We start from the raw sequence: 20,794 nt of genomic DNA on the forward strand, positions 1-20,794 counted from the left end.
TTAAAGTATCAAACAGTGAAACATGAGTTTTTTTTCAAACCGTATGCCTTTAAGAGAAGGCCTTGAGGGTGTTTTGTTTTTTCTGCGTGTTTGTGTGAAGGAGGAGTTTCAAACTGCACAGCTCTCTTTTTCTGTTCAACTTTAGTCATTGTGAAGTGGGAACTTCCTGCACCAGCATGTAGCAGCCCTGCGCCAACCATGAGTGTGTTCAAATTCTCCAAGTTGGATTGTTTCCTTACTTACGTGGGCTTGGCTTTTCTCTTGTTGGACATTGGTTTGGACATATGGACTGCAGCGTCGCTCTATCAAGATAAGGATTATGTCTATCTCGGCATCTTAATATTCATCCTGTTGGGCTCGTCGATGCTTGCCCAAGCCTACAGTTGGCTATGGTATACTTATGATGACTTTGTGAGGCTGACAACCGTTGAGAAGTGCCTCAGCCCGAGGCAGCTGAAGGTTGTGCACTTTTTGCAACTGGGCATCTATTTCAGGTTGGTAGGCAGATAGTCTGCTTTCGACGCACGAGGCGGTGTGTTTTATTTGGATATATTGTTTGGATTTCACATGTGGCTTTACATATTGCATTTATTACTTATTTGGATATATGCAAACGTGAAGTGTGGTGATTGCTATGGATGCCATGTCAAAGGTGTCAAATCTGCTTCAGTTTGTGTCAGAGATGTTCCATCGGACACTGTGGACAAAGACTCGAACCCAGAAAGATTGTCTATTTTTACTGCCGGCAGGAGACGCAGCCATTCATGACAGACGCCTGAATTCTGCAGCCCTCTGCCAAGCTATTTATTGAGAGTATATGCAAATTAAAGTGATACATTAGTAAAACATAGTTTTCTTGATTCGAATACAACACCTCTTGAGTTCTAAGCACAAACAGCTGTAAGCAATAAAACAGTGTCTTTTCCATGAACTGATCAATTTGAAACCTGGCTAATGAGCTCTACCTGTGAAGGACTTTCAAGTCGTAAATTGCTTCTGTGATAAAGGAGTTTCCCAAGTCCTAAATTCTGTCCAAGGCCAGAACTCCTATATGAAATTGACAGTTTAACAAGCTGTGTCTGTTGACCTCAGATTGACCCCATATAACTAAGGGCTAGTCAGCTAGCTAGCTATCCAGCGAGCCAGACACATAATAGATAGCTAGCCAGATAGCCATCCAGACAGACAGCTAATAGAAAATAAATAACAAATAGCTATCTAGCTAGATGTTCAGCGTTCACTCAACCCGGAATAACTCAAATAGATAGAAAGTGAGCCAGCTAGCTAGATAGCGATATAACTAATAGCTAGTCAGCTAGATAGCTATTCAGCGGGCCTGATAGACAATAGATATCTAGCTAGATAGACGACAACAACAGATAGCTAATAGATAATGGATAGCAAATAGCTAGCTAGCTAGGCGTTCACTCAACCCGGAATAACTCAAATAGATAGAAAGCGAGCCAGCTAGGACTAAATAAAGAATCAATACAGCATTAGAAACCTTAGACTTTCTTCTTTCATCACAAAAAAGTTAATTCCTAAGTTATATGGGTCTGGAGTTATATGAGCTTAAAATTGGGGCAGCTGTCCAAAATACAATGCAATTCATACATATTGGTTTATATAGCGCTTTAACAACAGCTAAAGCTGGAATGAAGCGCTAAAAAAATGGAAATGCTGCCGCCTCGTAGTAGGAAAAAAAACATAGCCAGAGCTCTGACCAGTGCTTTATCAGCACCCCCTGAAAAAAAGAAAGGAAAAAAACAACTAATTCGTGACGTACTGATTTTAGTCTCGACGTGGTTCTTTCCCAGGCACGCCGGTGTTGTGGAGATCACATCGTGCAGATGCATTACCAAAAAAAAAGACCCAGTAGACGCTGCGGTGTTCCTGACTCACGATCTTAGCATGCTGCGGCTCTTTGAGGCTTTATCCGAGAGTGCGCCTCAATTGGTCCTCATGCTCACCATCATGCTGCAGCGGGGACAATTGGATCCTCTGACAGGTATGACATAATGAATGCCATCAGACAAGGCTATGGCCAGACTAAACCGTTCTCCTAATCTCACTTCAACATAGTTCTCATGGGACCCGTGTGAAAATAAATTGTCTGTTGTGTATGTTAACTCATTCACTGCCATTCCCGAATTTATTCAGGAATGGAAAATGTGACATAGAGCGCCATTCCCGATTTTTTTTTTCATGCTTGGGTGCAGGTAAAGCACTGTTTTTTTTTCTTTTCCACAAGGGGGTAGCATTTTCTTTTTTCCACGTTAGTGCTTTGTTCCAGCTTCAGCTATCGTTAAAGGTCTATTTTATTGTATCGTATCGTATCGTATTTATTGTGTTGTATTGTATTGTTTTGTATTGTATTGTATTGTGAGCTGATGTGATCTATTAGTGAGCTAACTGGTTATCGAGCTATCTAGCTGGATATCTAGCAAGCTATTAGCTATCTATTATCTATCCATTAGCTTGCTAGCTAGCTTTCGTTCTATAAGAGTTATTCCGGGTTGAGTGTGGCTCCCGCTGCTCACCCACAGAAAAGCTTATCCTGTGACTGTAAAGTGACCTTGAGAGTTTTAAAAGGTGTTTATAAATTAAATGTATTATTATTATTATTATTATTATTATTATTATTATTATTATTATTATTATTATTATTATTATTATTATTATTATATAAATAGTACTGTATTGTATTTTGTACAGCCGCCCCATTTCAAACTCATATAACTCCAGAGCCATATAATTTAGGAATTAACTCTTTTTGTCTGATGAAAGTAGTGAGTCTAAGGTTTCTTGCGCTGCATTGAATGTTTATGTAGTCCTAAAACTCTATATTGTTTGGGTCCTGCAATTTAAGTGAAAATGACAAAAACCCTGGCACTGGAGTGGACACATTTTTGCACATGTCTGGCAGTGAATGAGTTAATCGGAAAAACACACCAAAATATAGATCACATTTTTGTCACAGTTTATGATAGAAATGTGTGAATCATAACCACGTCGCTTGTCCAATCTCACCCTCAGTCTTAAAAGCCTTGGGCTCGGCTTCAGCCATTGCCTTCAGCGTGACGACGTACCACCGCTCCCTTCGCTCCTTCCTACCCGACAAAGAAGAGCAACACATCGCCTCGTCGCTCATCTACTTCATCTGGAACCTTCTTCTCATCTTCTCCCGGGTGGTTGCCATTGCCCTCTTTGCCTCTGTCCAGCCTTGCTTCATCTTCACCCATTTCATTTGCTCCTGGATGCTTCTCTTCTTCTGCGCCTGGCGCTCCAAGTCACGGTTCATGGACAGCCCAGGTGGGGAATGGCTCTACCAGGCCACCGTAGGCCTCATTTGGTATTTTGACTGGTTTAACGTTGTGGAGGAAAGAACTCGATACAAGACGACGTTGTATCACAGCTTTATTTGTCTTGATATTTCCCTTTTATGCGGCTTGTGGTGCTGGAGGATACACACGAACCCCCTTTCTTTTAAAATCCCCATCCTGTATGCTTGCATCATTGCCTCTAGCGTGGTTGCACTTTACATTTTTGGCCTGATCTTCAAAATAATCTATTACAAGTGCTTTCATCCAAATCTCACGAAAAATGAGCTGAGGGGAGATTCAACAAGCGCTTCTGAGAAGGTGGTCATGTTCTCGGCCGGAAGTGTGACGTTGGAAGACAGCGTTCACCACATTAGTGATGGAACTTACACGATTGATGTGGTGGACGGCGCCGTGTCACAAGCTGACAGCAGATTTTCCAATAAAAGAATGAGGAAGCTGGCTGAGAATTTCTACTCATGACCAAACATTTGATATGCGCATGGATTACCGACACACGGATGTATTGCATGTCATGAGGGACCAGTTCTCCAATTTCTACGAGGGCGTACTTGACCGTTAAATGGACACTTAAAAGTGTCATTGTTGTCCTCCATATTTAAAGGACGATGTGTAGCTGACACTTTTTTTTTAACCTAAAAGGGATTGTATTCACACGGTAAAACCTCACGGTTTGAAAAGGAAGGGAAACTACAGCAGCTGAACGCATCACTTGATCACGTGCACAATTTAATTATTTAAGGTTGGCACCGCCAAGAAAAAAATGCAATTATTGTTGTGTTTAATTCATATAGTCTACTAGATATATAATTTACAACAGATTATTTACTTAGAGACAGTGGCTTTTTGTTGGTGTTCATTTACCTGACATGTTTCGGCGTATACTTCCGCCTTCGTCAGAGTGTCACGGATGGTGTTGTGACGCGCCTTTCTCAGCTCGTTTTACTATAAAAATGAAATTATTGTTGTTGTTTACAGCGTGAATTTGGCGTGGCTGATTAATCGAAATTGAATTATAATTTCGATTTTAACTTCTGTCGATTTTCAAACTATTCTCATCGAAGTTCAACGCTGATTGGACAGAACGACGCTGAGCTTATCCACATTCCCGACGTCATGAAAGTACCCTGAATACACCATGTTGCTTGATTGAAACAACTGTTGAGCAGGACCGCCGTCTCTAAGCGTTCTTAAAGCAGTTTATTGACACAGAAGTTAGAGTTTAAATTAATTTTTAATTCACAAGAGGCATTATGAAAAAGTTCATTCAAATTTCAAACATTGTTTAGCATTTGGAACACCACAAGCTCACATGCTAAAGTCAATGCATGATTTGAGTCAAATGCTAATGCTAGCTTCGACTTCAGGAGTGACAATCCTTCAAAATAACGAGTATTCACCCACAAAGGGTGCAGAAACACAGACAAGCAGGTAAGACAACAGAAATCGCAATGTATTCATAATATTTGAAAAAACGAGTAATAGTAATTGAGTTTAATATCGGGTGCCCCCTTTCAGATCCGGAAATACGGGACACTCCTTATGGCGTCTCGGCAAAACCACGAGGGCCAAAGAAATTGTAAGGTTTGTCTCCCCTAAGTCGTGAAACGCAAATAATCGTATGTATTTGTTAAAAATGTTTTATTATCTGTGATTATTTAACATGCCACATTAACCTCTGGGCCACTTGGTGTATGATGATGATGATGGTATGGACGAAATTAAGACGTTACACACGAAAGTGCTTTTATTAGGAATGTTATTTTTCTTATTCACCCCAAGTATTATAGGTTATTAAAAATGTAGTAAAATTAAGCAAAACGTGTCTGGGGATACTTTTACAGAAAGCAGATGAAACTGAAATGAATATTCCCTGTCTTTTATTTTGTTCGTTTTTGTGAAATTCACCGTTCAAATTGTTTAGTTTTGTATGTGACAGGACCATGGGACAATTTGGAAAATGCGGAACACAATTTGCAACAATGTTCATATTTTATGGAAAGTTTAATTGTAACTTTCTTCTCGTCTTATTTTACCCGCTTACTCCACCCATGTACGGCACCACAGTGCCACCCATAGGCCAAAGTGAGCAGGAACAGGTGACAATTGTTCAGTTGCTGTCACAGTAGTATTTTGTCTGTATTTCCCTTTGCTTCCTTACTCATTAATTGTATTTATAGCTATTTATATTTGATAGTTGTATCGAGAGCTGAGTTTTAAAAGATTCCAGGGATTTTCATCCCTTCAAAATTTAAGCATAAAAAGGTCAAATTACTTTTATTGTTATAACAATATGTATTTCTAATTTCCTTATGATATGGTATGAAATACTATCTTTCAGATACCAGGTTGACCTATTAAGTCCCAAGACTTATGAAAGCAAAACAAGGTCAATGTGTAAATGTGTACATAAGTGAAATAGGTCAGTTTTACCCAGAGAGCTGCAATAATAAACTTTTTTTTTCTCACGTCAACCCAAACTGAGACTTTTATTTATAAAAGCACTTTTTGATGCGGCAATTGAATTGGATTTAAGTGTAAAAAGATTGTGTAAGAATGTTTAATTGTCTCTCAAACAAAAAAAAAAGAACAGCAATAAGAGGCTGCAATTAATGTCCCGATTACTTATTGGACCGAACTCTCAGGACTTAACTATGAGAATAACTACAATCATAGACAGCGACACTTTCTGAACAAATACTTTCAAGTATTTCAAATAATTGAAGTATGTTTAAATGATGAGAAGGTTTCTTCAGCCGCCATCTGTACTTTTTTTTGTACGACTGAGAGCTTACACAGACGTTTAAAACAATTGCATTATTTATGAATACAAAAAAGTTTTGTATTTATTGTTGTATTTTGAACAAATACAAACAAGGCTTGCTCATGCAATTCTTTGTGAAAATATGCAAAGACACTGCTCAGCGTATTTACAATATACTGACTTTATCAGATAAACAGAGATGTGTTGAGGTCCTAAATGCGCTAATGCGGTCTAAAGTCCTGACCTTGAGATGATTAAAAAAACGTGTACTAATATTGTACTTATAACATTGCATCCCGTTTGTTTACCTGGAAACAGACATGCAGGGTTACCAAAGAACAGAATTGATTCATATCCCAAAAATGGTAGAGCCATTCCATCAGTTGAACGCAAAGTGAGCAAAAACTAATCGATTGCTTTGTTGACATTACTTTTTAAGTTACCACTTTTAATAGTCTGGGCCACTATTAGCATTTATCTTATTGATTGTCTCCAAGCCAGTATGATGTCATAGCAACTAATAAATGCAAATGATTCTATTCAACAGCAATACATAACAGGAATCAGGAGAGAAAAAGAAATTCTTGAGTACATTTAAAAGAAAAAGCTTTGTCGATGACAAGCGAAATGATAATTTGAAAGAATTTCCCCCAAAACTGTTCAGAATTCGGGCGAAATAAAACCGCATAAAAAAAGAGGAAAATAACATTTAGGATAACAATACATTTTTACAAGGATTAAACCAAATCTTACATATTTCCCTTTGAGATTATGCATACAGATAGTTAAAGGCACAATATAAATATGCAAAAAAACAACAACAAACAAATACACATTCTTAACGGTCCGAAAGCTGCAAGTGAGTAAAGACCAAAACCTTCAGGCTCAGAATTGTTCAGTCATCGTGTCATGTGAACACAAAATTTTCACAAACTTTCAAAACTATCGTTAATGAGCAATGAATGAAAAGATGTATTGCACAGTCGCCATCTCATTTGTACCGTTTTCAGTTTGCGTGACAAAGTCAAGCTGATTCAGCTTGCAAGTCCAAATCTATTTATTTAACTGATGTAAACAACTCCCACCCAAGAAATTACTCCATTTATGGATTTAGTTTTTGGTTAATATTTGGTCTGGACGTTCAATTGCATGAATTAAGCACGTCGGAGGCTTAATTTGATTTGCAAAATTACACAGAATAATTCTTTTTCTGCTACATGTTGACATGAGGATACAATGGCCTGTCATTTCGATTAAAAAAAAAAAAAAGAGGAAAAGGGGGATCATAATGCTCGGTGTTTGTGCCAGCTTAGTTTAAAAACAAAACCTCACAAAATGTGACTTAGATAATTATTTACAAGGGTCACATTCTTATCTACTTATTTAAACAAAAAAAAAAAAGGCTGACAAATCCTTGAATTTAATTCCACGTTCCATAGGTGAACACTCTTGAAGGACACTTGGGCTTGGTGCTATAAGAAAGCCAAATGGCCAACAGTTGAATATTTGATGATGGTTGTTAACGGCCGGAAAAATAAACGTTTATTCCTATATCTCTCATAGCATAAAGTGAAAACATTTCCAGCTCATCTGAAAACCATAGACGCATCATTTCCACAGGGTCAAAATCATGTCGTAACTAAAAGTACTTTGAATTGGCTCTCATTTCTTATTAGTACACGTTGCAGGATTGCAGGCTCATTTCAAATATTGCAGTGACGACAAATGAATAAGGAAGTAGATCATCAAGAACACCTGCATCGTTGCATTTAAAGGACAACCGACGCCTCCCTCGACAAGTTGTGTCCATAATTTGTAAAATCACTTCAAATTGACTTCTACTCAGCGTATTTTACAAAGATTCCACGGCATATTGCTATATTCTACCTTTTAAGACTCACGCTGAATATTCAGGAAGTCTTGTTTTCGAGTTGATGACGATTCCTGACATGATGTCACGTCTGGAACGCCCCTGACCGAGAAAGCGACACACAATGCATTTTGGGTACTTAGTTTGGTCTGAAAAGTTTGTGTTGATCCGTGTTAATGGCGAAATTAGAAGGAAAACACATAACTAACGCAATGGTGAATCATTGTGTGTCGCACCAAGACTATTATTTGATACTAGTTGACATTTCCAACGGAGCTCCATTGGAGTCCTGACGGCTCGAATTGATACGGGAGGACTTCTTTCATCGATTGCAAACATTTATGCTTTCCTCTTCAGAACTATTTGAATCATATTCATAACTGGATGAGTAACAAGAAAGCATCTTCTCCGAATCTGAAGCCATTGTTTTGATTCTAGAGCAAGACATGACATCCTGGCGTGACGTCACGAACAATGGGGCGGGATCTTCTGAAACTGGCCACTTCCAGGTTCATTTTTTTTGCAAATTTTGGACACTTTAAGTCATTTTTATTGGTGTTTTGCATTTGACTAAAAATATCAGCCTGCGTGTTTTGGGTATTTCAGATGTCCTAAAACGATTTTCTGATGTCAGTTAGGAAACAAAAAAATTGTGTCAGTTGTCCTTTAAAGGCAACTATAATAATAATTTCTGAGGGGTGTGGTGGGGGGGGGTTGCAACAGGGCAACCTCAGATAACCTCAGATAAAACAAAAAACAAAACAGAGGTTCATTGTACTTGATGGATGTCGTCAAAATGAGTGCAAACAGAACAAGTGCAAACGAGCCGAAAAAAATGGCTGAAACATGTTGACTACAAATTCAAATCTGACAAACTAAACGCGCTTTGGTAATTTGACATGCCCTCCTCCAAACCTAAAGTTAAATTAAAACGAGATCAAACAATGACACTGCCCCCCTTTTTGCGTTTGCAAGAGTCCATTTTTTTTTAAGCTGTGGCGTAATTAGCTGCCAAAGAATAGTGAGTGCTGGACACGAGCACATGAAAAGCAGTCAACTGCACGACACAGTCTGCTCCACCTCAGTTCCTTTTTGAGCGTCCGTCAGCCAGCTCAGCGGTGTCCGCAAATAAGCACGCGAGGAGCATTAGAGGCGCGGAGAATTCTTGATCAATGTCCGTCCAGTAAAAATAGCTGGCCGCTCAATTTTTTTTCCCCCCCGTTGAATGTGCCACCACTGCCCGTCTCCTTGTTTACAAGAAGTCCAATTCCAGCGCTTGGTGCAGGGACACCAGGTCGCTGTGAGCTGAGATCCGCCAGAAAGGCATGTTGTGCTGCGTGGGGGTGACAAAAACAAATGCAATTAGAATTTTGGTCTTTTTTTCAAAACACGTCCTCGGTATGCTCTCAAAATTTATCCTATGATTGGCTATTAGCTACCTAGGTAGCTATTAGCTGTTTGGCTGTTAGCTGTCGGCTATCTGGCTATCTCTTAGCTATTTTATACAGTAAAGTCTCGTTATATCGATATTCAAGGGAGTCCGAAAAAATATCGATATAACCGGGACTATCGATATATCCGACCCTGTTTGCATGTAATTTTCTCCGTGCGTGCATAGAAATAGTATCGATATAACCGGGACTATCGATATATCCGATATCGATATAACGAGACTTTACTGTATTTATTTATTTGGGAATTGAAAATAGGACATAGAGCGCCATTTCTGAATTTGGTCGGGTTTTGTTGTAACATTTTTGCAAAGGTAATTTATTGGTGTGTCACCTCAGATGTACAAAGCTATCTATTAGCTATCAAGCTAGATAGCTATTTAGCTGTCTATTAGCTATCTGGCTGGCTGGTTCGCTATCTAGCTGGCTATCTTTTAGCTATCTATTAGCTAGCTAGCTTTCTATCTATTTGAGTTACTTCTGGGTTGAGTGAACGCTGGCGCGTGTGGCTGCCGCTGCTCACCTACAGAAAAACTTATCCTGTGACTGTAAAGTGACCTTGAGAGTTAGTTATAAATGAAATGTATTATTATTATTAGGTTCAAGTTTGAATTCCAACATGACACGCACCTGTTTCGCTGCAAACTCTTCATCGCGCCCGTCGCCGATGACAACATATGTCACTTTCTTCCCAAAGCGAGAGACGATCCTCTCGAAGCAACTTTCTTTACCTAAAAACAACGCAGACATTCGCGGCGATAGCAGGGAAATGTTAAAATATGGCTACCATTATGGGATGGCGTTCTTTTTTTTTTTTTTTTTTTTATTACAATGATTGACGATGAGACGTGAATATGGCTGTACCTATTTTTGTGGCGCTGTAGATATTCTCGATTGGGAAGACGTCTCCCAGGCCGTAGAGCAGCACCTTAGCCAGCGCTGGCACCAGCTGAGTGGTTGTGACCAAGACATTAACGCACTTCCCTCTGTTGGTCAAACAAAATCTCAGCAACTTCTTAATAGTCAAGTGATAGCTACCAACTACAGTTTTTTTTAGGGCGGGGGGGTGATTGGACAGTCGTACGTACAGTCAGTCACTCATTCACTGCCAGTTGATGTGCAAAAATGTTTATTTTTCCCTTTTTTTTAAAAAAAATCATGTATTTCTTTGAAACAGGGGAAAACGGTGCAGGGAAAACGGTGCAGGGAAAACAGAAGCCAGTAAATACATCATGCAATACATTGCAATTATCACAAACCCAAGTCAGAAGGCAGACGTTGAAAGGTAAGACAAGATTGGATAGTTAACTCATTCACTGCCAGACGTGCAAAAATGGGTCTACTCCGGTGCCAGGGTTTTTGTCATTGTCACTCAAATTGCAGGACCCACAGAATATTAAGTTTTAGGACGACATAAACATTCAATTCAGCGTTAGAAACCTCAGAGTCTCTTCTTTCATCAAAATAAAAAGAGTTAATTCCCAAGTTATATGGTTCTGGAGTTATCTGAGCTTGAAATGGGGGTGGATGTACACTATACAATACAATACATAATGATTTATATAATGCTTTAACAACAGCTGAAGCTGTATCAAAGCGCTAACAATGCCAAAAGGCAAATGGTGCCCCCTTGTGGAAGGGAAAAAACATTGTCAGAGGTCTGACTAGCACTTTATCAGCAACCAAAAACCAAACAAATTCGGAAATAGCGCTCCACGTCACGCTTTTCAATTCGGGAATGGCGGCGAATGAGTTAAAAACAAACCTGGACTGGATGAGCAGTAGAGACTTGAGCGCTGTGCTGAGCCAGGAGTCTGTCACGTTCTCGATATCGGATTGAAGCCGTAAAAGTAACTCCCTTTTCACCGGACTCAACAGGCCTTTAGGGGAGCAGAAACAGGATTACAGTAAAGTCTCGTTATATCGATATTCAAGGGAGTCCGCAAAAATATCGATATAACCGGGACTATCGATATATCCGACCCTGTTTGCATGCAATTTTCTCTGTGTGTGCATAGAAATAGTATCGATATAACCGTGACTATCGATATATCCGATATCGATATAACGAGACTTTACTGTATTTAAAAGCACATTATATATTTGTAAAAGAACACTTTAAATGTAACTGCTTCCAACGATTTGTTAGTTAACAGTTGTCAGGGAGGAGAGTCACAAGCAAACAGTCAAAAACAAACAAACCCATTTTTATTTATCTAGGCTGAAACATGTTTGATGTACAGAGTCTGACTTAAATGGGCTATTTGGAAATGTAACAACAAGCTAGTTGAAATGCTCAATGGTCACATTCGGTGCAAAGGCTCAAACAGATTTTCTGACATTCACTAAATCAAACAAACTTTATTTTAAGCTTGTTAATAATACAGTAAAGTCTCGTTATATCGATATTCTCGGGAGTCTGAAAAATATCGATATAACCAGGATATATATATTATTATTTTCTCCTTTATAGAAATTAGTATTAATAAGCGGTATATCGATATATTATATAACGAGACTTTACTGTAATAATAATAATACATTTAATTTACAAGCGCCTTTCTGAACACCCAAGGACACTTTACAACAAAGACAATACACAAAATAGTAAAATCATGCATAAAACAATAAATAATAAAACAGCAGAATAAATTAGACCATGAAAGCAAGTTTAAACAGGTGGTTTTCAGGTGAGATTTGAAAGTAGGAAGGGAGTCAATGTTGCGGATGTGGGGTGGAAGTGAGTTTAGGAGCGGAGCGGCTGAAAGCTCTGCACCCCATCGTTGTGAGACGGACAGAGGGCACGTAGAGGCGGAATGAAATTGAAGACCTGGGTCACTCACTGGTTTCCGAAGCTAAAACAACAGAAAATGGCGACATGCTGCGTCAACTCACCTCCGACATTTCCCTTGTAAGTGTTGTAAATCTCTTTTAGGCGGCGATAGCGAAAGGCCAGTTTGCGCATCCACTCCACACCACCCTGGACGCCTGTCGTTGCCCCGGCTGCACCTCCGCCACTGGGACCGTTAAATCCATCCGCCAAGAAATTGTAAGTACTTAAAAAAAACAGGAGGACACTGATGTCATTATACAAAATCCATTTAAACAATCACAATTTTTTTTTATGTTAATTTGGCACAGCTCAGCTCAAAAAAAAAAAAACACCTTAGGTCCTGCCCGTTGTCATCGGAGGCGACGTCCTCCACATGGACTTGGTCACATTCCTTTAAATTGAATGTAGACTTAGTTGTCATACATTATTTAATTTATTATTTAATAATCCAGTCAGACTGAAAAAAATCCACCCATTTTCTCCAAAATCCACCCTACCTCCAAGTCGTTGAAGAACAGGTGGTTGTCAGCCAACTCAAAGATAAACTCCTCCATCTGCAAGCCCAAATTCAACATGGTTGCAGGGTCCTAATGGCGGATGATAAGAAAAAGAGCTTCAAATGCAGACGATATCGTCTTGGCTAATTTTCTTCATTGTTTTATGTCAACATACCTTGCCAAACTTTTGCGCGAAAGAGCCTGTGAGTAGCGAGTGGAATATAATAATGGTCTCATCCAGATCCCACAGAAAGATGCGCTTAAAGAAAACAAAAAAAAAAAAACATTACCTTGCAAAAATGTGCCCATTCCAGTGCCAGGGTTTTTGTCATCTTCACTCAAATTGCAAGCCCCACAGAATATTGAGTTTTAGGACGACATAAATACTCAATGCAGCATAAGAAACCTTCGACTCTTCTTTCATCAGAAAAAAAAACGGGTTAATTCCTAAGTTATATGGCTCTGGAGTTATCTGAACTTGAAATGGGGGCAGCTGTACAAAATACAATACAATACATACATATTTCTTTATATAAGCGCTTTTACAGTTATTATTAAGCGCTGAGTTATTCCGGGTTGAGTGAACGCTGGCGCGTGTGGCTGCCACTGCTCACCCACAGAAAACAACTTCTGTGACTGTAAAGTGACCTTGAGAGTTTTGAAAGGCACTTAGAAATTAAATGTATTATTATTATTATTATTATTATTATTATTATTATTATTATTATTATTAGCTAGCTATTTGCTTGGGAGTTTTAAAGGCGCTTAGAAAATAAATGTATTATTATTATTATTATTATTATTAGCTATCTGACTAGCTAGTTATCTATTGGCTGTCTATTAGCTATTTGTTTGCTAGCCAGCTTTCTATCTATTTGAGTTACTTTCGGGTTGAGTACACGCTAGCGCGTGTGGCTGCCGCCGCTCACCCACAGAAAAAAATGATCCTGTGACTGTAAAGTGACCTTGAGAGTTTTGAAAGGCGCTTAGAAATGAAATGTATTATTATTATTAAAATGGACAAAAGGTAAATGATGCCCCCTTGTGGAAGGGAAAAATATTGCCAGAGGTCTGACCAGCGCTTTCTCGGCACCCCCCTCCCCCAGAAGAAAAACCAAAACCCGAACAAATTCCAGAATGGCGCTCCATGTCACACGTTTCAATTCCCAAATAAATTTGAGAATGGCAGCGTATGATTTAATGGATTCTGAAAAATGATGCTAACGCTAATAGGATGCTTACCTCCAGGTCGTTTTCTGTCGGTGTGGAGCTGTCGCACTTTTTGGCCTTCCCTTTAGCTTTTCCCATCGAGTTTCTGCGTCCGACCTCATCTTGGTCTCTGACTCCAGTGGGGTGAGACACGCTGGTGGGCTGAGCCGCCCCTGCCGGCAGATTCTCTGACGGGGATGCATCTTAGAGAGGGACAGTGGAGAGGACGGGGCGGGGGTGGTGGGATCTATTTAGAAAAGTACCATCAACGAGAGAACTAAACTCAAGGTCCAACAAAAAGTCACCTCTGGGAGGTAGCGCCGCCGAGGCGGCCTCTTCTGACTTAACGGTCGAGTACACGGCTCCCCCCACGGCGGCTCCGTGGTCGTCGGTGTTGGGCAGGCCTGCCGGCACGTAACTGGCAGGCAGGCTGTAATACTGTGAAAACTGGCTCTGTCCCAGTGAGTTGTAGCTACTAAAATCCTGAGGGAGTCGCAACGGAAATTTTATCTGTCACTCCATCAATCAACATTTTAACTGTGATTGATAATTTACAAAAAAAAAAAATACAGTGATACCTCAGCTTACGAACGCTTTAGCTCACAAACTTTTCGCTTTACGAACATTAAATTCGCGAGAATATAATCTTGGCATACAAACCAGTTTTCGTTGGATGAACGAAACCACACAGCGCCACAGTGGCTGGCGGACTAATTTTTGTCACCCCCTTTCTTTGAGTGCAGAGATGGTTTGTTATCGAGTAGAGTACTTTTGCTATTATGGGACAGAAAAAGACCCCACCACAGGCTAGTATTAAGCTGAAGAGGACACAAACGAAAATTACGGTCGAGCAGAAGAAGGAGATCATCGAAAAACACGAATGAGGTGTGCGTTTGTGTGACTTAGCGTCCCACCACCAGTACGCTAAGTCGACCATTGCTACGTGTGGCCATGGGTGTTTCTGTATTGTCTAAGCAACGGTCTCAGGTAATAGAAGAGGTAGAAAAATTTATGGAGATTTGGATTAATGAAAAGCAGCTAGCAGGGGACCGTGTGAGTGAGGGTATTATCGCAGAGAAAGCACAGCAACTTCACTTGGACAGCATCAAGAGGCAACTACATCAACGACCATCACAAAAGTAAATACAACTTTATTATACAGTACGGTTTATTTCTTTAACTATAATACAATAGCACATTTATTATACATAAAATATATTGTGTGTAGTTTAAAGGCTTATTTAGTAGAAATGTGTTTTATGAGGACATGGGAACGGATTATTCTAATTTTAATGGTTTCTTATGGGAAATAAATGTTTGGCAGACACACTTTTCACCTTACACACACTTTCTGGGAACCAATTAAGTTCGTAAGCTAAGGTATCACTGTACTTACTTGAAGAGCCACCGTGGCGGATGCTGCGGTAGCGGCCGTCGCCGATGGGATGTTGGAGTACACGCTGGATGTTGTGAAACTCGAGCCTAGGGAGAAACGCACACGCGAGAAGCTCAATTTGAGTCAAGGCGCTGGGAAAGAAAGCTAGCCATCTCACGGTGGAAAAAAAAAAATGCTGAAAATAAATTTACACTCCCCTCCAGAAAATATGCAGAGTGTGACAGCATTATCCTGAGCAAAGTGATGCTACAGCTTGCCTTGGCTGGGGTATGAGTAGTGAAGCTGGCTTGGCTGGCTTGAGGTATATGTGGTGCTGAAGCTGAGAAACCCAGGCTGGCCACCAGAGGGCGACTCTGGCAGACCTGTCTCTGTTTTTATGCCTGGCCACATAGCACCTAAAGAGGACAGACAGCGATAAAGGCAAAGAGAAGGAAAGAGGCAGCAAGAGGGGCACGGGGGGTTATTGGGAGACGGTGGGGGGGCGAGGAGTTTTATTTTGAAATCCTCTCCTGTCAAAGCTGTGTGTGGGCTTTGTGTTTTGAGCAGGAACAAAAAAAAAAAAAAAACACCCCGAAAGCAAATTAAGCAGAGTGAGGCTCCTAAAAGCAAAGTGTGACAATGCGGTTTTTTTTTAGTGAAGGATTTTTAATGAGAAGGATGTTAGGAAAGAAGAGAAAGTGAAATAAAAAATAAGGGAGGAAGGGGGACTACTAACCAAAGGGCGGTAGACCATATGTTTGGCCCGTCTGTGGAAAAGCCGAGTACACAGCAGACTGAGCCAGCGGAGGGAAGGCCACCGCGCTGGGGAATGTCGTCGCCACGGGGCTAAAATAGGAAGTAAAATTGGCGCTTGAATTGCCTACCTGACGAGAAACGGCCATCTTTTGAATACTCACTTGCTTCCTTCATAGACCTGCTGGGTGTACTCCGACCCGGCTGCCGTTTCCGTGGCTGTTACGACAACCCAAACATCAGTTTGATGTGCGTTGTGCAATCACGGCACGCCTTCTTACCTGAATGCGCGGCGTACGTTGCGTTTAACTGAGGCGCTGCTCCTATCTCCCCTTCAGATTGCCGATCCCCTGCAACGAGACGAGAGGATGGATTCCTTACGGTTATGGTGAGTCACGACTTTTGCCAGATTTTCTACTCACGTGTGCCAAGTTGGGAGATGGACAGGGCGGAGTAAGAGCTTCCCTGTTGCGATGGCGCTAGCGTAGCATTCGGGCTTCCATCTTCTCCCAAATGACTGCAAGTGCGTTGAGATGCTTAGTTTTAACCAATGGGATTTTTATTTTTATTTTATTTTATAAATGAGCCGTTTGTCCTTGTTGTTATACCTTTGCTCTTTGTCCAGTCCACTGTCTACGTCAAGCTTAGCTTTCTTGGCCTGTGCACACAAACCAAATACTTTAACTCATTCACTGAGAGATTGATGGGAAATAAGAAGTTATCATATTTAAAAGTTTCATGCTGTTGTATGCTTAGTCAACATGTGTGACTCGAATACACAATTGAAGCACAGACAACCTGGGGTCAATCTGAGGTCAACAGACGCAGCTTGTTAAACTGTCATCTGCATCTATGACATTTGGCCTTGGACAGAATTTAGGACTTGGGAAACTCCTTTATCACAGAAGCAATTTACGACTTGAAACTCCTTCACAGGAAGAGCTCATTAGCCAGGTTACAAATGTAAACAATGTAAACAAACAATGTTTTATTGCTTAAAACTATTTGTGCTTAGAACACAAGAGGTGTGGTATTCTAATAAAAAAAACTATGTTTTACTAATGTATCACTTTAATTAATTTGCATATACTCTCAATAAATAGCTTAGCAGAGGGCTGCAGAATTCAGGCGTTTGTCATGAATGGCTGCGTCTCCTGCCGGCAGTAAAGACAATCTTTCTGGGCTCGAGTCTTTGTCCACAGTGTCCAATCGAACATCTCTGACATTACTCTGATCGAACATCTCTGACACAGACCAAGTGCAAAAATGTGTCCACTACAATGCCAGCGTTTTTGTCATTTTCACTCAAATTGCAGGACCCACAGTATATCTAATTTTAGGACTACATAAACATTCAATGTAACGGAAGAAACCTTAGACTCTCTTCTTTCATCAGAAAAAAAGACTTAATTTCTAAGTTATATGGGTCTGGAGTATTCTGAGCTTGAAATGGGGGCAGCTGTACAATATAATACATATTGATTTATATCACGCTTTGACAACATATGTACTAAACAAACATTAACATGGACAAAAGGCAAGTGCTTCCCCCTCATGGAAGGGAAAAAAAACATTGACAGAGGTCTGACCAGCGCTTTAACGGCAGCCTCGCAAGAAAAAAAACAATGCTTTTCAAGACTCACTCCAACATTCAAAGCACACGGGATGCTGTCAACGACAAGAAGATAACAAACATGGGATCGAAAGAATGATTTCTTGAGAAATGAAGAGACTACCGTACCGCCCAATTTGAAATCACTCATGCAGACGCACTTACCGGAAGCTCATGCGTGTCATCCATCTCGCCTGCAGAGCGACCCGACAAGACACCGTGCCGTCACAGCCTACTCTCTGGACCTGGGGATTCTGTGCGGACCCTGCGTCAGAGGAGACATTTGAAGAGTGGACTTGAAGTGACGCTTTTTGTAGAACAATACAAAACCCTCCCTCTTGATACGTAAACATCGATGGACCACCTCCAATTAGGAGTCCAGGAAGTGGGTCACATACCGTGCACGGGACCTAGAGGTAAGTCAGGTGTGAGTGACATCCCTTGACTGACCGCTGCTCTCATGCCTAGCGTGGGACTAGGGAAGCGTGCCCATATTTACACGTGACCTAACTGCGGTAAAACCAAAACATTCTCGCTCTTGTGTACGCCGCCGGTTCAAATGATACCCCAAGGGAGGGATAAGATCTAACCTGGTTTCATCGCTCGGCTCACTCAACGGGCCTTTTCCCGTCAAAGTAGGCGACGTGGAACGTGATTGTTAACATAATGCGGACAGAGAGACTGAAAATACCGCTAGGTCAGACGACAAATTGGACACCACGGCAACGCGTGAAGCAAAAAAGCACGGCACGCTCTGAATCAAAAGTGTGCCACTCGCGGAGGTCGGCTTCAATGGGAAGCAGATGTTAGCTTATACAAAATTTAGATAAGTCAACTTGTGACAACTGCTGGAAAAGAAAAACACTGACATGATTGATACACTTAGAAGATGCTAAAGACTACGACACTCAACGAATCGCATCATTTTCTGACCTTTACTTTAAAGGACAACCGATACCATTTTTTTGCTTCCTAACTTCTTCTTTTCCTTTCTGCTTTTCCCACAGCAAATCAGTGTCCTCCATCTTTAGAGGTTTGATCTGCATGTTTGTTTTGGCCAAGCTTTTACGTCGGATGCTCTTCCTGACACAATCCTCTGTATTTATCCGGGCTTGGGACCGGCACAAGAAGACTTATGTCCCTTTGTGGCTACAGAACAAGCAAGTAAAAGGCTCCCAAACATAAAATGGTCATTGGCTGACATCAGAAAAACATTTTAGAACATCTAAAATACCCAAAACACGCAGGCTAATATTTTTAGTCAAAGGCAAAAGACCAATAAAAATGAGTTGAAATGTCTCAAAACTACTTCAAAATGATCTCGGAGATGGCGAGTTTTAGAAGGTCCCGCCCCCTTGTTCGTGACGTCACGCCAGGACGTCTTGCCTTGCTCTAGAATCAAAACAATGGCTTCAGATTCGGAGAAGATGCTCTCTTGCTACTCATGCAGTTATGAATATGATTCAAATAGTTCTGAAGAGGAAAGCATCAATGTTTGCTTCAAAACTACTGTCATTAAACTCTTTTACTATGAATGTGTGGATTCATGATAACCTCATAAAATATCAATGTTATTTGCTATTTTCACGAGCTTTGGAGCTTTCCAATCTTTCTTAATGATGTCCATCTATTCTTGAAAATGGCTTTAACAGTATATCTGCAACCAAATCCATTTCTTCTCTTCCTTCAACTATTGTGGGTTGACCAAACTGCTATTAAATCAACACAAAAATATATTTGCTTATGCAGGTCGCTACGAATGCAGTGTGCTAACTCTAGCCAGTATGCACTTATCTCTAGCGGCTAGTGATACTATGATTGGCAAGTGAATTTGAGTAATGGCGCTGTTGGATGATCAGAACTATTTTTGTCAACATCGGACCTTAATCTTTAAAATTGGTTCTTTTAAAAGGGACAGGGGTAATTTGACCACCAACATTTCAGTTATCTCTATGGTAAAGATGCGCGATTGGGGAGAAAAAAAATCGTTCTGATAGGTATTATTTTGCCCACTATTCATTTATGGATGCCTTATGGCATAAGAAGTCTCATTACCTATTAATAAAGATGTTATCCAGCAAATACTCCCTATTGAATTACAGGCTTTATTCATCAGGAAACAAACAGAACGACAACAACAACAAACTTTAATTATATGTTGACATGTTGACGCAGCGTTCCCGTTGACCTAATTTAGTCGTAGAGTTGTGCTGTTGTTGTAATCGGCACCACACACACTCTCCAATATCGCTTTGTCATTTTGCAGGTCAAAGAGTCATCTGAAGGAGTAGTTAATCCCCATTAAATGTGGAAATAGCCGACCATCGTTACATTAGCAGAACCAGCAAATAACCCAGCCGAGGAGAGAGATGAGTCTGAAGGTGAAACTGCACCAAGCCCGATTTCCGAAAACCGCTCGCATCGATTTAAAGGTCAGTCACAAGGACAATACTTGGTCGTGATCAGTTTGTTTATCAACGAGCGATCTTGACAAACTACGATCACAGCTAATGTTTAAAGCGCCTTGCGCTATGGACGATGTTAGCTCTATTTACTCATACGATGAGTATTTTGATCACCAAATAGTCAAACCGGACGCCCCTTTCTTTAAATTTAATACAAATGCGCCGTATTTATAAACAAACGACGCTATCGTCAGATTGGCTCTTTACTCGTGAGTTTGGTACGAATGTAAAAGTTTTGTACTCCAGACATTAGTCGGGTTCGGCCGCCATCGGAGCGGGCATCGAAATGGCAGCGTGCAAAGCATCGCAGTCTTGCAGCCGCAGCAAAAATCGCCAAGCTGATCGGGAAAAAAAAGATCAACGCATTACACTGGCACCACAATCAGTAAACCCGTCTTACCATTGAATGTGGGAAGTCACAACGCAAACATTTAGGCATCTCCAATTGAATCCAAAGTGTAAAGCTTTGTCTGTTGATAGGGAGCACTATTTTGCAGGAAGTGAGCGTTACTGTCCTAGCTACGCATGCGCATAATTCTGCCTGACATTTTAGCGTCCCCAGTTCCTTGTCGCCAGCTGTTGAAACGTTAATTCATTCCATCGTCGTTTCCAAACATTTCCAGA

At 40.6% G+C, this 20,794-nt stretch overlaps 2 protein-coding genes and 1 long non-coding RNA gene across 6 annotated transcripts; 2 read left to right on the forward strand and 1 right to left on the reverse strand.

Moving 5' to 3' along the window:
* The first annotated feature begins 120 nt into the window (after positions 1 to 120).
* Positions 121 to 8,713, forward strand: LOC148882978 (XK-related protein 8-like). The gene is made up of 3 exons (XM_089022906.1): positions 121 to 494; positions 1,818 to 2,008; positions 3,037 to 8,713. Exons 1-3 carry the CDS (start codon positions 199 to 201, stop codon positions 3,801 to 3,803), a joined length of 1,254 nt encoding a protein of 417 aa, XP_088879032.1. The 5' UTR covers positions 121 to 198; the 3' UTR covers positions 3,804 to 8,713.
* Positions 7,510 to 20,703, reverse strand: eya3 (EYA transcriptional coactivator and phosphatase 3). 4 transcript variants are annotated; one of them, XM_089022892.1, is made up of 19 exons: positions 20,571 to 20,703; positions 17,871 to 17,970; positions 16,702 to 16,751; positions 16,516 to 16,610; positions 16,375 to 16,443; positions 16,258 to 16,312; positions 16,077 to 16,186; positions 15,619 to 15,756; positions 15,374 to 15,447; positions 14,271 to 14,448; positions 13,999 to 14,168; positions 12,932 to 13,015; positions 12,757 to 12,846; positions 12,592 to 12,650; positions 12,322 to 12,482; positions 11,192 to 11,306; positions 10,291 to 10,412; positions 10,057 to 10,157; positions 7,510 to 9,308 (listed from the first exon to the last, which is right to left on the reverse strand). In XM_089022892.1, exons 2-19 carry the CDS (start codon positions 17,892 to 17,894, stop codon positions 9,228 to 9,230), a joined length of 1,776 nt encoding a protein of 591 aa, XP_088879018.1. In that variant the 5' UTR covers positions 17,895 to 17,970; positions 20,571 to 20,703; the 3' UTR covers positions 7,510 to 9,227. The 4 variants fall into 4 exon arrangements, with proteins under 4 accessions (XP_088879018.1, XP_088879016.1, XP_088879020.1 ...); XM_089022890.1 differs by having other exon boundaries at positions 15,362 to 15,447; XM_089022894.1 differs by lacking the exon at positions 15,619 to 15,756.
* On the forward strand, positions 16,201 to 19,375 carry LOC148882980 (uncharacterized). Its single transcript, XR_016118572.1, has 4 exons — positions 16,201 to 16,342; positions 16,432 to 16,481; positions 17,906 to 18,121; positions 18,713 to 19,375. It is a non-coding gene; the product is annotated as an uncharacterized LOC148882980 (long non-coding RNA).
* Positions 20,704 to 20,794: the final 91 nt, after the last annotated feature.

The sequence above is a fragment of the Hippocampus bargibanti genome, linkage group LG20 (assembly GCF_051943395.1).
Source record: "Hippocampus bargibanti isolate YZ-2025 linkage group LG20, ASM5194339v1, whole genome shotgun sequence".
Taxonomy (NCBI): Eukaryota; Metazoa; Chordata; class Actinopteri; order Syngnathiformes; family Syngnathidae; genus Hippocampus; species Hippocampus bargibanti.